The sequence below is a fragment of the Dermacentor albipictus genome, chromosome 1 (genome assembly GCF_038994185.2).
Source record: "Dermacentor albipictus isolate Rhodes 1998 colony chromosome 1, USDA_Dalb.pri_finalv2, whole genome shotgun sequence".
Classification (NCBI taxonomy): domain Eukaryota; kingdom Metazoa; phylum Arthropoda; class Arachnida; order Ixodida; family Ixodidae; genus Dermacentor; species Dermacentor albipictus.
Genome location: NC_091821.1, coordinates 356,716,387 through 356,731,229, shown reverse-complemented (window position 1 = coordinate 356,731,229; position 14,843 = coordinate 356,716,387). Strand labels below are relative to the sequence as shown.

At 45.8% G+C, this 14,843-nt stretch overlaps 1 protein-coding gene across 2 annotated transcripts in view; it reads right to left on the bottom strand.

The window, feature by feature from the left end:
• The window catches only part of LOC135902232 (zinc finger RNA-binding protein-like), a 75,741-nt gene that overhangs the window by 48,208 nt on the left and 12,690 nt on the right, over window positions 1-14,843 (bottom strand). For both annotated transcript variants that reach the window (XM_065432205.2, XM_065432211.2), the window contains exons 4-6: window positions 12,832-13,065; window positions 5,771-5,917; window positions 1,162-1,298 (exon numbers count right to left, since the gene is read on the bottom strand). In XM_065432205.2, the coding sequence (XP_065288277.1) occupies window positions 1,162-1,298; window positions 5,771-5,917; window positions 12,832-13,065 (518 nt within the window). The remainder of the gene's footprint in view (window positions 1-1,161; window positions 1,299-5,770; window positions 5,918-12,831; window positions 13,066-14,843) is intronic.

Genomic DNA, 14,843 nt, shown 5'->3' with positions numbered 1-14,843 from the left:
AGGCCCGAGATATGCGTTGTCAGTTTTGTGGCTTCGGCAAGATACCAGAATACACCGCCGCTTGAGCAAAATATAATGCTGACTTCTTGCCACGTGCAGAAGAGAATGGTGGCCTGTTTGGATTATTACCCATTAAAAGTGTGCAGCATGCTTCCAATGGCACTGTGTCCCACGCGCTATCAAACATGGGTGAAGACGCTTATTGCAATAGGGTTGGCAGCAACAGCTGCGATTGCAACAACCCACAAGGAGATTTGCTGGTATCAGAAGAGAAAACCTAGTGCATGTCAGCATTTTCATTTCACATTTTCCGGTGCCTGCTACTCTTGATTGCGATAAGGCGTGCCAAGCCTATTTTCACAGCAGTTTGGCTATGTACTGAATATTGCTGCAAAGAGCGCGTTCTGCTGCAAAATATTAACCGGTAAGAAAAGAAGCGCGATGGTATTGACGCATAATTTATTTTTTCTCCTTTGAACGCAAACGTTGGCGCCGAGAAATTGTAGGAAACAGGATTGTATTAATGAGGTATTAACCCAGGAATTGGATCATCTAATTTCCTTATCCCCATGGCCCTTCCGAGTTGCCAATACACATTTGAGACATCACACACAGCAAATAGGCAATGTCATTTCCCTGGCAATTTGTTGGAAAGGTATTTGCTGGAGTTCGTAAATCTACTAGGCCTGAATGCAGCCTTTAGCAGATCCTTTAAAACAGATAATGATTTATCCAAATTATCCTTAGAAGCATTTAGTGTACAGTATGGGAGTTTCAACATCATCTGAACTGTCATCTCAGTCAGAATGTTCGGTAAACCTGCGAAATTTGGAACCTTCTTCAACCCTCATTTTCCTGTCTAAGCAACACATCAGCCAAGCGCAATTCGGCACTCGCATATAATGTGCCTAAGCACCTTCACATCTTTCTCTTGATGTTGAGGTGCTTCTCATTTGGCTTTTAAGCAGCAAGCAGGCTTGAATGCTTGCTGTACTAGAATGCCAATGCACTAAAATAGTGACTCACAACACAAACATGGCAATTTGCACAAAGAACACGTGCTAAATTATTTTATACAATATACAGCCAGGTAGTTGCACCAAGCTGCATGTGATACTCATGTATGACAACAGCAGTCACAAGCTATCTTGGGAGACAAACCTCATCTCTGCTCTCCACCGATCCTCCTCATGTTTCCAGAAGTCCTCCTTCAGCTGTCGTCGAAAGCGCTCCTCTTGCAACTTCCGTTGGCGAAGGCTTGGCTTTATGTCGACGACAAGGTCAGGGTTCACTTTTTTCTGGAAAGAGAACCTGTGCTTGTACTACACTCTAAAACAAGATTACACCCTATTGCCACACAACAATAAACATCATCTGTCTTGTCCGCATTTCCTTTCTTTAACGCTGCGAGCCTGGTACTTCCCAGTAACGAATGGCATGCGCGTTATCAGCATGACATAGCATTCCCAACAGAAAAGTAGAGGGCGCAGAGTTTTCAAGAAAGGAAACGCAAGCAAGGCATATGACGATTGTGTGGCAGATATACACCCCAAAAGGTGTACTTTTGTCTAAGAGTGTAGCATAGAAAGGAATGCTTTTCATGACAAATAAGTTTTTGTTAAAGTTGCCATTCAAATTTGTGCCCACCACTCATTAACTACATCAACTCTACTGGCTTACTTCACGCAGCATCCATTCTACAATTATGCTGCACAGGGCGCACATTTATTTTGAACCAATCTTTATAATGAGTAGTGTCACAATGAGAATACACGTAACAGGGAAAAGTTTCAAAAATGTAACCTTTATGTCACTGGTGATGGCATGTTTTCTTTAATTATACATGTGTGCATCCGCAGTCTATCACAGTACGAGCACCAATACGCCTAATAAGTGTACTGTTGTGCCATTACCACCAGCCCGGATTCCGAATCTGCAAGATGCAGAATTTATCCTGCGAGCGCCCTAATTCTCCCTTGACAAGTCATGATGCTGAGCCGTCAGGCAGCGGTGTCCTGCAGAGAAGCATCGGCAGGCAACATGTCCGAATGTGCAACCGAGTGCCAGACAGCCCGGCGCCGCACCTCCTTTTGCCTGGAGGTCACCGCGCGCGAACTTTGAACCGGGTGGCCAGTGCGGTCGCTGGTTGGACCTCTCGGACGACCGTCGAGTGCTGGCTTTGTATTGAGCCGTTTGAGTGACAATGGTTTCTCGAGGATTATAAAGCCGCGGGGGGCCGCCTGAAAAACCGGATCCGCCAAACCACCGGGAGCAGAGTGCCGCTCTCGACTGGGGTGAGATGTGTCACGCGTTTTCGCCGGACGTCGCCATGCGGGAACAGTCGCGTTTGCTGTGAGCTCTCGGCCCCAGTGCCGATCCGATCCTGTCCTGTATAATGACCTGTATATAGTGTATAAAATCCCTTTCGTTATTCTCACCGACGCCTGACTCGGAGTCTTCGCTACCAACGCTCTGTCACGAAACGGGTGACGAGCACTACGGGACCACAAAGTGGTAATAGTGGTGCAGCGGTGCAAAGTCGTAACAGTACTGGCAGGTCTTTAGAGCTATCTCGGACATGCCTATGGCGGTTTGAGCCATTGGGGCAGTAAAAGGCATGCATTCATTTTTTCAGACTGCCCGATTTTTCTTACGATTTCACAGCCCCTAAGGAGTTTGAAAAATCGGACGTTGACTGTAATTTGTAAATACACGTGAATAAATCTTCTGGAACTTCCCACTCATGTGTTAGCTTAAGGCACATGTGCCACTGCAGGTAAGTCCTCCCTTTAGCTTCCTTTAGATCAAATTTTTAATTCAAAAATACTTTCTGGACCCTTCGAATTCAAATTATTGGGATTCGACTGTACTTGGAGGCAAATATTCCGGACGAATAGCCTGAAGGTTTGGCACATTACTGTGCGCGCCGCAGTTGTCCACAAGAAACTTTTCTCATGCAGAAGCTTTTGGTCAAGTTGGTGTAGGTATTCTTCCAACAAAGATTGCACGATTCACACCTTGGAGGGTTTTTACTGCCTTGAAGCATCTCAGATTTTTTTGCTTTGCCGAATACAAGTGGCAGTTTTTCTGCACCTAGTGCGTTGGCACTGACCATCACTGTAATCCTTTCTTTGCTGTGCTTAAACCCCTGTGCAAGATTAAGCCGAAAATGCGAAGGTACGATCAGGCAGCATCCTGAAAAATAGCCCTGTCTCCTCACAATTAAACATGTCCAAATGAGCATATTTTTCTAGCAGGGACTTGTGTTTGGTCACACGGTAGACGGACACAATGGCCTTGTCTATCGCTCCACTTTCGCCACACACTTTCTTGAATTCCCATGCTCCTTAAAGCCACGAAGGCCAAATGTCTTGACTTTCTGCTTAAGCAAATCCCCCGACAAGGGCAAATTCTTTACCAGGACTCCTTTCAGCTATAGTTCTAGAGCCTCTTCAGCAGATTAAATTCTTTTGCAAGATCAACGTGGGCATGTCCCCTCTCCATTCGCTTAATAGCCATATGTTTCCCAATGTGAAGGTCCCATACTGTCGACATTTCTTCACACCACTGTCTTGCGATGGCAACGGAGGTGGCACCATGGCACCGTGAGCACAAAATTTGAAGCCGCATGCACACACGAAGCTGCACACTATGTCTCGAACGCACACACTACATTTGACACACCATGTGAGAAATCGCGACTGGAACAGCCGAAACAAAAAAGCCGCATCCGGCAACAAGCGATCATGGTGAAAGTGCTGATCGAAAAAAAAAAAAGTGCTGTTCCCTGGAGCGTTTTGTCAGCCAAGGAAGAGCGGGCATGGCCTTCGAGACTGGAAGTTGGCACAGGCTCCCTGCTGATAGCATCCACCTTCCCATCTTGGAAGCTAGAGAGGGCCACTTGAGGCCAAACCTTGCCAAGCTAGCAAAAAAATACAACACGTTGGCCTCCAAGATCGGGCAGTGTTGCTCGGAACAAGCAATTTACACAGAAAATTAAAATTTCGGAGCCTAAATTCGTCCAAAAAATCGGTTGTGAGAATGCATCAGCTCTATGGAAGTCTTGACTGTGCATTTATGAGTCTGAAAAATCCGTCTGCAACTGTATTTGATTTGAACCTCCTATGTATTCGGTTTAAGAGACTACTATTATAAACATTCAACATCCAAATACAGTAAAAGCTCGTTAATTCTGAACTCGTTAATTCAAAATTTCTGATAATTCAAGTAGCCGCTGCGGTTTGTACAGCAATGTATTGAAAGCAATATGCAACACATCCCGCTAATTCATACTGAAATCCGCACTGTCACCGATAATTCGAACTCCGCACCATCGTGGATGGGGAGAGTGCTGGTGTGTGGGAGCACGTTGACAACGCTGGCGTAGCCGCACGGCTTTGCTTTTTTTTTATGTGCAGCCCTTTGTTTAGGCCTGACTGGAGAGAGATGTGTTTGCACCTGGCCAGGCATGGCCAACACCTCTGTTGCAGGTCGCTTCTCTCCCGTGAAGTTCCGCACAATACTCAAGCGCGATAAAATCGTCGCTGTGCGTTTTATGCCGTACGTGGGAACGAAAGTGTGAGAGGGTGAGCCGAGGTACGCGGCTCAATGTCCCGTGTGCAAGCAAGGAAGGTTCTTTGGCGTCTACAGCAACTGGAAACCTGTCGCTCAAGCGACACATTGTTCACATTGCTTACCTGCTACGCCAGTGGAGCAGTCACCTGGGCGTGATATTTTACCACTACCACCATTTGCCAAGTATGCACTCAGATGCACAGACACGAGGTCTCCTGGATATCCCCACACACCTCAGGCTTTCTCCGCATATGTAGTTTGCCTTTTTTTTTTCGTGTCAATTGCGAACACGAGCCCCAAGAGAAAAAAAATGCTTCTGGGCCTCCTGGCAAGCGCATGTTTGGCTAGGCTTCAGAAGCAGAAGAGGCATTTGCCAAAGAAGAGGCAGTGCCAGCAGCAGTAGGTCTGGTCTGCTCTGCAAGATGACTTAATTCTGATTGGTGCCTGGTGAAAGATCCTGGCAACAATGGTGCTAAAAATTTGTAACGAACCAATCAGCATTTTTGGCAGACCTTGCTGTCACTGAATTGTACAAGCGAACCTTGATATAATGAAAGTAGGTAAAATTAGCAATTTGCTTCCGTTATATTGAAATTTAATTGTCTTGCAATTCGACCTTTTATGCAAATAAGTACAGTTGCCGATGGATTTTTCTTACGCGGACAGAGGCTGTGAAATTATCGGGCAATGTATATATATATATAAAAAAAGCAAGTTTGAACGAGAAAACTCATTTTGATAAATTTGGGAGTCGGCGACAAATGAAACTTTTATGCTATGTATCCCAACGATATCTTCACATCGGTGGTACGAATTAAGCAAAGCCAGCCACGTTTTGCATGAACTCCACCCCTGCAGCTGATTGCGTCGCCCGCAGTGGGACGATGCCATCAGGAAAAGCGCCGGCAGCGGGGGAGCGAATGCTTCATACGCCTCTAATTCCAACAGGTCACCAAACTCGAGACCATGCAACCTCCAATACTAAACGCGTGGGAAGACAGCTTACAACGTGCCATACCCTCTCAGCACACCCACTCTTTGCGCATGCGCTCAGCCGCACTTACAGCCATGCGCAGTCATGGCGGAGACGCGCGCTAGAAATCGAGATGTGAGCCAACACCTCTCACCCCTCCATTTTTCATATTTAGTGGCCAAGTGAGTACATTCTTACTAAACGAATAAAAGAACTTCATACCTTATACTGGAGGCGATGCCGGCGACCTTTCATGTGCATTTCCTTGGCATTGGGGTCATTGAAACGGCACTCGCACAACTTGCACTGGAAGCTGATCACCTTGCCTTCGTCATTGCGCATCTCCTCAATGTAGTCCTGACCAACAGGCTGCACATGGCAAAAGAAGAAGCCCCCACTGCTCAAGCAAACTGGAATGCCACTCGCTGCTTTGCAGAGGCACATCACCTTAAAGCTTAGATGTTTCACTACACATTCCATATCAAGAGCAAGAACACAAAGTGGTAAAAATTTCAGTAGGAAGATTGCAGACAGCACAACGCACATGATGTAAAATGATCAGAGTGCAACAGACAAACGCACAAAGCGAACACAGAGCTAGAAACCACAGTCTGTGTTCAGCTGCGCTCAATTTTATGCTATCAATTACCAACATGCCCAACTTTCAACCATTAAAATGCACTAAAATAAGGTACAAATACTTAGGTGCTCATAGAGTGCATATTATGCTCGTTACTAAAAAAAAAATATAACAAAACCAAACTATATGTCAAGCCCTTGATCGAATTTTTGCCAGTCCATGCACCAAGAATATCGAGTGCAGGCTATTCGTCTATGTAGTCTTAGACAACAAATGAGCGAATTGACCAAATAAACTATGTGCAGTTAACTACAATGAGGCTAATAATTTTTTTTAGCAGCAAGGTACCATAGCATCCTAGATCACAGGCATCATGCACCAGAGATGAACAATTGCCTCTGTTCTGAAAATCTCTCACCTTAAAGCAAGGGGTTGACTTATACAGTCAATACCTGGTATATCAAGCTCAAATTTATTGAATAATATTTTGTAACATCCCCTTGAAAATCTCATGCAAGTATAGCATTGTATTACGCATGTATTGAACTGCCATTCACTGCCATATTCAATATACTGTAAAACCCCGCATATAGTACGAGGTGAAATTTATGGGATGCGAAGTGGGAAAAAAAAAGTTTTATCTGCGTATAATACGAGTTAGGAAAACTTGAGGAAAACATTTATTTAAATTTCACTGTGCACTTCAATCGCTGCCTTGCTCAGCTGCGCTCTCTTCGGATAGTTCCTTGTCGGACGCGGAGGTACTCATCCTCTGTGCCATCTAGTGTGTTCGAGATGCCGCACTTCTTGAATGCAGAACACACAAGATCTGCTATGCTGGCCCATGCGTACACAATCCACTTGCATAGCATGGCTGGCGAAGCCCACTTCGGCTGCACGGTCGGCGTCACTGCAGGCTCACCTGAGCGCATCCAATCTGCGTAACACCGCTTGACCGCGTCGTTGAACAGCTTGTTCAAGCAAACATCTAAAGGCTGCCGCTGAGACGTCATCCCACCCGGGATAACGACGTGTTCAGTGCCGGATTCATGCAACAGCCTCTTCACTGAGTTGGCCAAATGGCAACAAAATGCGTCCAGCCCGAGGATGGACGGGAGCGACAACAGTGCGCTGGGCTACCTACACCAGAGCGACTTTATCCAGTCAAGCACAATATCCTTGTTCATCCAGCCTTTCTCATGGCATCTCACAACCACACTTTTTGGCAGCTCCTCACCTTTAGGCACTGTCTTGTGCTTGAAGACGACATAGGGCGGGAGCTTGTGTCCATCCACCGTGCACAACAATGTGACGGTAACTCGCATTTTATCGATGCTAGTGGACCGGACAAACTTGTTTAGAGCCCTTTTCGTGCACGGTGAGGGGCGACGACATGTCCTGATAAACCGGCGTTTGTTCAGCATTCCCGATTTGCCCTATCTGGAAGTTTTTGGACTTGCACAGCGAAATAATGTGGCACTGGAGATCCACAAGCAGCTCTTCGAACGATTCTGGCAGCTTTTGCGAAATCAAAGTTCGGCGGCGTAAGGAAAATTGAGCACAGCACATGTTGCGATAAATCCAGTGCTTGCTCGCTTTGAAGGCGGAGCTTGGTAGCCCTTTTTCTCTTTCATGCTCCTTAGCTTTTGCCAGCATAAGCTTCATGCTCACAGCTAGATACGTGGCTCGCTGCTGGCGTACGAGCTCCGTCAAGGCGAGTTCGATTTCCAGGAATGTCCCACTCTTCAGGCCGTGAAAGCTTCTTCACGTTCCGCTGCACGCAAAAAGGGCTTCCTTCTGTCGACGCCAAACCGCCTCCCGGCTGCACTGTTGCCAATGTCCTGTGCGGCTAAAATAACCTTTCTCTTGAAAGCAGCCGAGTACTGTTTTCGTGGTCCGTACATCTTGGTCCTTCAATGTAGAATAAAAAAGATGCACTTTGCGAAGCGTGGTTGGCACATGTGCTGCAAAGGTGCGCACTCAAAAATAAAGAAACGATGCTGTAGTCACGCAGCAATAACGAAACCAAACCGTAGCCATGCAGCAATAAGGAAGCCAAGCTGTAGCCACACAGCAATAATGGAACCAATACTTCTGGCCCAAATTTCTGACTGAAATTTTTGCTCGGATTCGCATACAGTACGAGGCGAAAATTTGGGACACTACTAATATTAAAAAAACCTTGTATTATCCACGAGTTTTTACGGTATTGTATTGAATGATGTGCCACGCTCCACCTCTGCAAGCGCACGTATCCTAATGGGGACACCACTTCTCAAGTCGTCGAAAATATTTAATGACAACAAATTCAAAACTTTAGTGTATTGGGAATAAAGCTTTTTTTCCAAATGAGAGAAAATATAATTTCTATATGAAAGCACGAGGTGCGCGGTATTGTAGTCTTCTTGTGGTCATGGAAAACGGGTTCGTGTTACAATGGAGGGCACATTAGAATCTAGTAGATACGGTAATTTGCTATTGCAATCAATGCTTTTGCCTTTCGGACAAAACTGCGACATATTTTTTTTTTCTTTTTACTTTGGAACTTCCGTCACTCAATCTTTGCAATAAAGTTGTTAGACACCGCAACGAAAGTTTCAGAAGTGACGCGTTTCAAACATTACGGACTTCGCATACAACAACGGAGGTTTTTTGTCGGATTATCAGGGTCAGTTGTAGTGAGAGCCGATTGTACTGCCTCTTGTTTACCCTTTCATCGCACTCTGTCCGAGTTCCATTTTTGACAGGTAAGTGTGCAATCTTACGCTATTTTGGTGAACTAGTACTACTGTTTAGTATGTACTTTTTCCGAGCTACGGCCAACTACGGTTCAACGAGGTTTCACTGTACTTCCAAATCCAACAGCGTCCAGGCAGTGCTGGCAGCCAGAGGGGAGGGCTGAGCATGAGGGGATCGCAAAGCAACCCAACCAACAGCTTTCTTTTGAACTCATTGCTAACGTAAGACGATGGGCCATTTTAACAGCATATAGCAACAAAAATGCAGCCGGATTCATTCATGCGCAATTTTTTATGAATAATATATATGAATAAATACAGAGGATACAGGCCAGGTACACACAAGGTTACACCGAAGAAGTAAAACACACATTGGCAACATGATACAAACAAAATAATGTCACCGTAAACATGTTAAGGAAGAAGTCAATGCTGGTGTGGAGACTAATTTTTAGCTGGTTCCAGTTCACTATTGTGCACAGGCAGAATGAATACTTGAAAGAGTTGCTACGTGGGGAGAAAGGAGTTATAGTAAAATTGTGTCCTTGACGAGTAGCGTATTCGGACTGTAAAGCACCGAATGCACCACTGTATTGGCATCAAAACAGGCGATGTCACTATAGTGCTGCTTTCGAATGAAAGTTCTACTAGCCGCAAAGGCATGATCGAATGTTCAAGCTGGGCGGGAGGGACTTCAGCACCGATGAGAAAAATTGCTGGCGTTGGACGGGGCAACGAGAGAAGTTTTTGCATGTGCTGCAACGAGGAGATGACAGCAAGAAGGAAGACAAGCGTGCAATAACAGAGAAGCTGTTCACAGAGATCACGCCGTCTTTCGCCATGTGCAAGCCATGCTGCACTGCCTACGCGTGCAGGGAATCGTAACCTCTCTGCATGCCTGCACGTGCAAGCTCCTTTCTCCTCTCTTATGGTTGCCCACTGTCCCTTTTATCAGTCTAGCAAATAGTGCTTGCAGCACTGGTGGACCAGGGCCACTATTTTGTAGCGATGCCTTGTTCAACACTAATGCTATTTGGCTTTTTTTGTTTTCGTGAGATGCCATGTTTTGACACTGCCTGGAGCAGAGTGTCACCTGACTACTCACGAACACGTAAAGTGCCAAAAGGCATTGCCACCAGGAAAAGTCATTGTCACAAAATTGCAGCCCTAAACTCCGATAATGATGAGCTGCACTTGACACAGATGCGGAGATTATCAATGTCGCCAAAGATGGAGAAAAGAGGCGCTGGCCAAACATACTACGTGGATGAGTCGTGCATTTGCAAATGTCGATTGTTTCCACAAGGACTTGTGCGTTGTATGTATTATTGCGGGTTATACGCGCTGAACTTTTTTCTTTCTGGGCAGTTGTAATTGGAGGTGTACGATTATATGTCGAAAGATACCCTACTATAAACCACTGTCCCCTAAGAGGAGACTAGAGTGAAGAAATAGTTTTTTCTTCATAATTTTTACTTGCTATATCTTTAAACCCTCTAAAGAAACGAAAAATATGCATGAAAGACAAGTGAAAAATGCGCCTTAATGAGTCGCGGTCTCAAGAAATTGCAGATTTTAGATGATTTTTGCCCATTTTATATCAGCCGTCCTCCAAACCAGTGTAGCTAGCTGCCACTGCCGCCACTTACACCAAGTAGCCTGAAGCGTCTTGTTTTGACAGGAACATCTACTGGTACTTTTTGGTGCATGTTTCGAGAACTCCCTGCTTTTTAAAGACACTGTGTGCAATGTGAACACAGTACTGCCATTGGCTACCACCATCTTGGCAAAGCTTCATTGCGAACACGTCGCGCATCATCTCCGAGGGAGCTACTTTTTCGTGTTGTTCAAAAGCTGAAGTGTGACTTTCACCTTCAAAAATGCCGTTTAAGGCAAAACTAACAGAAGCAAAGAATTGCAATGAACTGGACCGAAGCAGCAAGCATGCCATGCGGACCTTCGAGCCATGTGAGAAGCAGGCCTAACTTAATTAGAAATACTATCAATTTCGTGAGCTCGCTGAAAAAGCTGGTAACGTCTACAGTCCAACTGATTTTCCAGACTCCAAAAATTCGGACATGCCCGATTATTCAGTCAGCTTCGCGGCACCGCCATTCTCCCCATAGACCAAAATGTATAGTAACCGCCGAAAGTTCGGACACCCTGCAACCTCCCGTGCGATTTTTTGGACACTCCTTGAGCCAACTCGATCGAGGGCACCATGTACCGACTATGACTGGCGCATAGTTAGACTTGCTGAATGCCATTTTTGTTTTGAACAGAGCCTCCTTGCTGCCCCATGAAGTGGCGCTACTGGAAATCCCCGCTCATCATCGTTTCTGCCTGGTTCGATAGAGTGGCCGTACAGCAGTTCCGGTTTCAGCTTAGTAAGCCATGTCAAGACAATCCAGCAGCTGATTTGTTTCTTTCACGCACGACGCTGCGAGCAGGCCACGTTTTTCGTTTGTGCGACTGGTGTCGGCACGGTGGTGTTTGTGTGCTGTGTCGAGGTTTCGGTGATCCAACGGGGCGTACAGAAACATCGCGTCAAGAGTCTAATGGCGCCGACAGTGCCCACGCAGACTGCACTAGGGAATGCCGGCAAGCGGGTGCCGAGAGGCCTAAGATTTGTCGCCTTCCAATGTGCTCCCTACTGACACGGAAAATGTTCTATCAAGACCTGCGTAGTGGTTGCATTGCGATTCCGGACACCGTTTCATTTGACAGTTTCAGAGGTGCTGACACTGCTGTACTGACATGCACAGAACTCAACGACGGCGAGATCATTCGTCAGGTTTCTGCTGCACGGCCGGACGATGACTCCGAGTCGGGAAGATGACGTACCATGTGCTACGCTGCCGTCGCATGCGGAGCGTGCACAAGCAGTGACTGTGCTTTCAGCCGCCTATAGTGACCGTACAACCCTCTCCGAGATTCAGGCTTATCTGATTGCGCGTAAACGGAACAGCGTGCAACGGCGCAGTCACGATTTCTTCAAGCCTACTGCCGAGCCCGAATAAGTGCGTGGAAACAAAGAATTTCATTGTTTTTTTTCTTAATCTGCTTTTTCGGACACCTGTTTATTCGGTCATTTCCGCAGTCCCCGTGAGGTCCGAATAAACGGTCAGCGACTGTACGTGCAAGTGTGGTCGTCATTGAAGAGCCAGCAGTCAGGGAGACCAAGATCTTTGGTAAACATTCCTTTAGCAACTCTATTTGCAACTTGGCGAATTTGGAAAATGCAGATTTCAAAGGAATAGATTTTTCCTGCACTGTGACAACCTAAGCAACTTAGTACAAGCTCTGCCTACAAAACCAAATTGCACTTGCCGTCTGTGCTCTAAAACGTGCATCCCTGGGAGTTCACCTCTGCCCGACTTCACGAAAATGACCCAACGTAATTGGCTGCAATGCAATGGTGGTGCCACATGTTGCATTTGGCACAGCAACCTCATAACCTGTCAACATGTGAACTTCAAAATCTCGAGTACGTGATACAGTGGGGGGGATGAAGAAGCAGCAGCATGTAAAGGAGCTTTCCCTGAGCCCAGGCATTTTGTAGGATGCATACAAAAATTTGCTAACGATGATTTACCTTGAGACACAGCATACAAAAGCACCAGCAGGCTTGCAACAGCACAGACTGACAAGTAACACAATTTAAAGTCAAGGAGACATTGTCTGCGACTTTCCTATTGCCAATTTTGTCTGCTTCAGGAATTTGTCTGGCATCCTTTAACAAGCTGAAGTCTTCCAATGGAAGTTTGAGACCAACAAGTGCACATTTTTTGCAAGACCTCAAGCTCATTTAGCAAAAACTAAAACGAGCCTAATTGTTACGCTGTACAGAAAATTCGGGATAGTTGACAGGTATGAATCTTTAGATTGTCACAAATGTTGGATTCTTTTGACTACATGAGCAGCCTCCCCCACTTCCCAACTAGAGACCACACTGTGGAGCCCACCTCTGCGCCTTTATCGTCCTTGAGGGCATCTAGAGAACTGTCCTCAGCTGCAGCAGCCCTTTCAGATTCCACAGCTGCCTTTGCAGCACTGTCCGCAGCACCCTGTGACGAAGCAGTGGTGGTGGTGGTGGCTGTTGTAGATGGCTTTGTTGTGGTGGTGGTGCCTGTCGCGGCTATCACAACAGGCTCTGTTGAAGGAATCGGCTTGCCCAACTTTGTGTGCAGCTTTACCACCTGCAAACAGCCACAAAATGGCACTAGATCATGACAATGCTTTGGTGCTCATTCAGCATGCACTTTCACAATACACGTAACCATAATATTGCAGACAGAATTGCTGAAACAGGGCCTATGCCACCTCATACACCAGTCGACTACCAGGTAATCCCATTGATAATGGCGGAGCGTCACTGACCACTGATGATGCAAGAAAAGGAATGGCATTGGCATAGAATTGCAACATTAACCTAGAACTAGAATGCTTTGCACTTTTCGAAGTATAGTGCCACACCATACATGACACATGCCTGCGGGACTATAAGGCCGCTATTGCAACTGTGAAATGATATTTTCTATCACCATGGATTAGTTGCTGGCCAGCTCACCATCAATGAATATTTTGGCGACTACCAGTTAAAATAATTCCTTTAAAGTAATTCCTTCTTTTTTTTTTGATCCTTTGAGATGGGGGAGGCTAGGAAAGAAAGCTGTACGAACTTGACTTGCTCCCCCCCCCCCCAACATGAAATACAATGTGACATGTTTTCAGCAGCATACAGTGCCCAAGCATGGAGCAGCACAAACAGAAACACATAAACAACAACAAAAAAAGAACAATCAACAGTCTTTGCAATAACAGAAAGCGTACAACAATCATGGTTGGACGCATTTTTTCCATGCAGTCTTCACAATAACAATAAGCACACAACAGTCCCGGTTAGTTTTTCCATGAGTTCAAAGAAAGAAAAAAAAGGAAATTAAGAAATAGAAAAACAGTTACGTACACAACAAATAAGGTTACAACAGGTAGGCACAGGAAAGTGCATGAATTCCAACCAGCAGCAATTATTTGAACCGGAGATTTGCTATAAAGGGGGGTGTTGCCCTCGTAAAGTACACCTTAAGAACTCTGGAGAGCGAGGACATGCAAGCCTGCACTGTAATGCAATGCCTGGAATTGCATTAAACCTTTGTGCAAGCCCAGCCGATAGTTTGCAAGCGTTCATTTGCCCAAGGCAACAGAAACTGCTTTCCACACACATTTAGCATTTAATGAATAAGGCACAAACATGCAGTGAACAATGTTTTGTTGTTCAATTTCACATTTGGACAACTAGGCCATTTTTCTTTTACGGTGAAATTTGAGGTAATTCCCTTCTGCTAGAAAAAAAACGACAAAAAATGTGCAAGTCAAGGTATATTGTCACTTTCATGGTACAGTCGAACGTCAATATAATGAAAATTAACATATTTCTCGCAGATACTAGCATGTAACAATGGTTGGATACAGTCGAGCCTGTTCACATTGAATTATGAGTATATCGAAGGATTTCTGAACATGGTAGTTACTGCGAGTATATATGTATAGCAAAAATTACACCAACTCCCGATTATCGAACGCCAAGCAGCGCAAAGCAGCCCAGAAGTTTGCTGTCCCTCATGGTGGCGAGGAGACCTCCCGATGTCCACAATGTAGTTCAGCCCGGTGGCACTGCCCTATCCACCCGCTTTCCCTACCGTGACCGCACCGCATCAGGCGAGTTGGCAACACCCCCTGGAAAACTGATCCTGGCCTGCCCGCAGCGCTTGCTCAGTCAATCGAAGGCTCTTGTGCCCTCGTTGAGCAAGATGGTTAGAGTCCAAGCTGCCTCACTGATTTTCTCGTTCATTGCATTTGCCCCTAGTGGGCCTTCTCCTACAGTGTTGCCCTGATGGCTAGCGTGAAACGCACTGAATTCTAGTTTCGCTGTGAAGCTTGAAATCCTAAATCATACCAAACGCGGTAAGAAGTC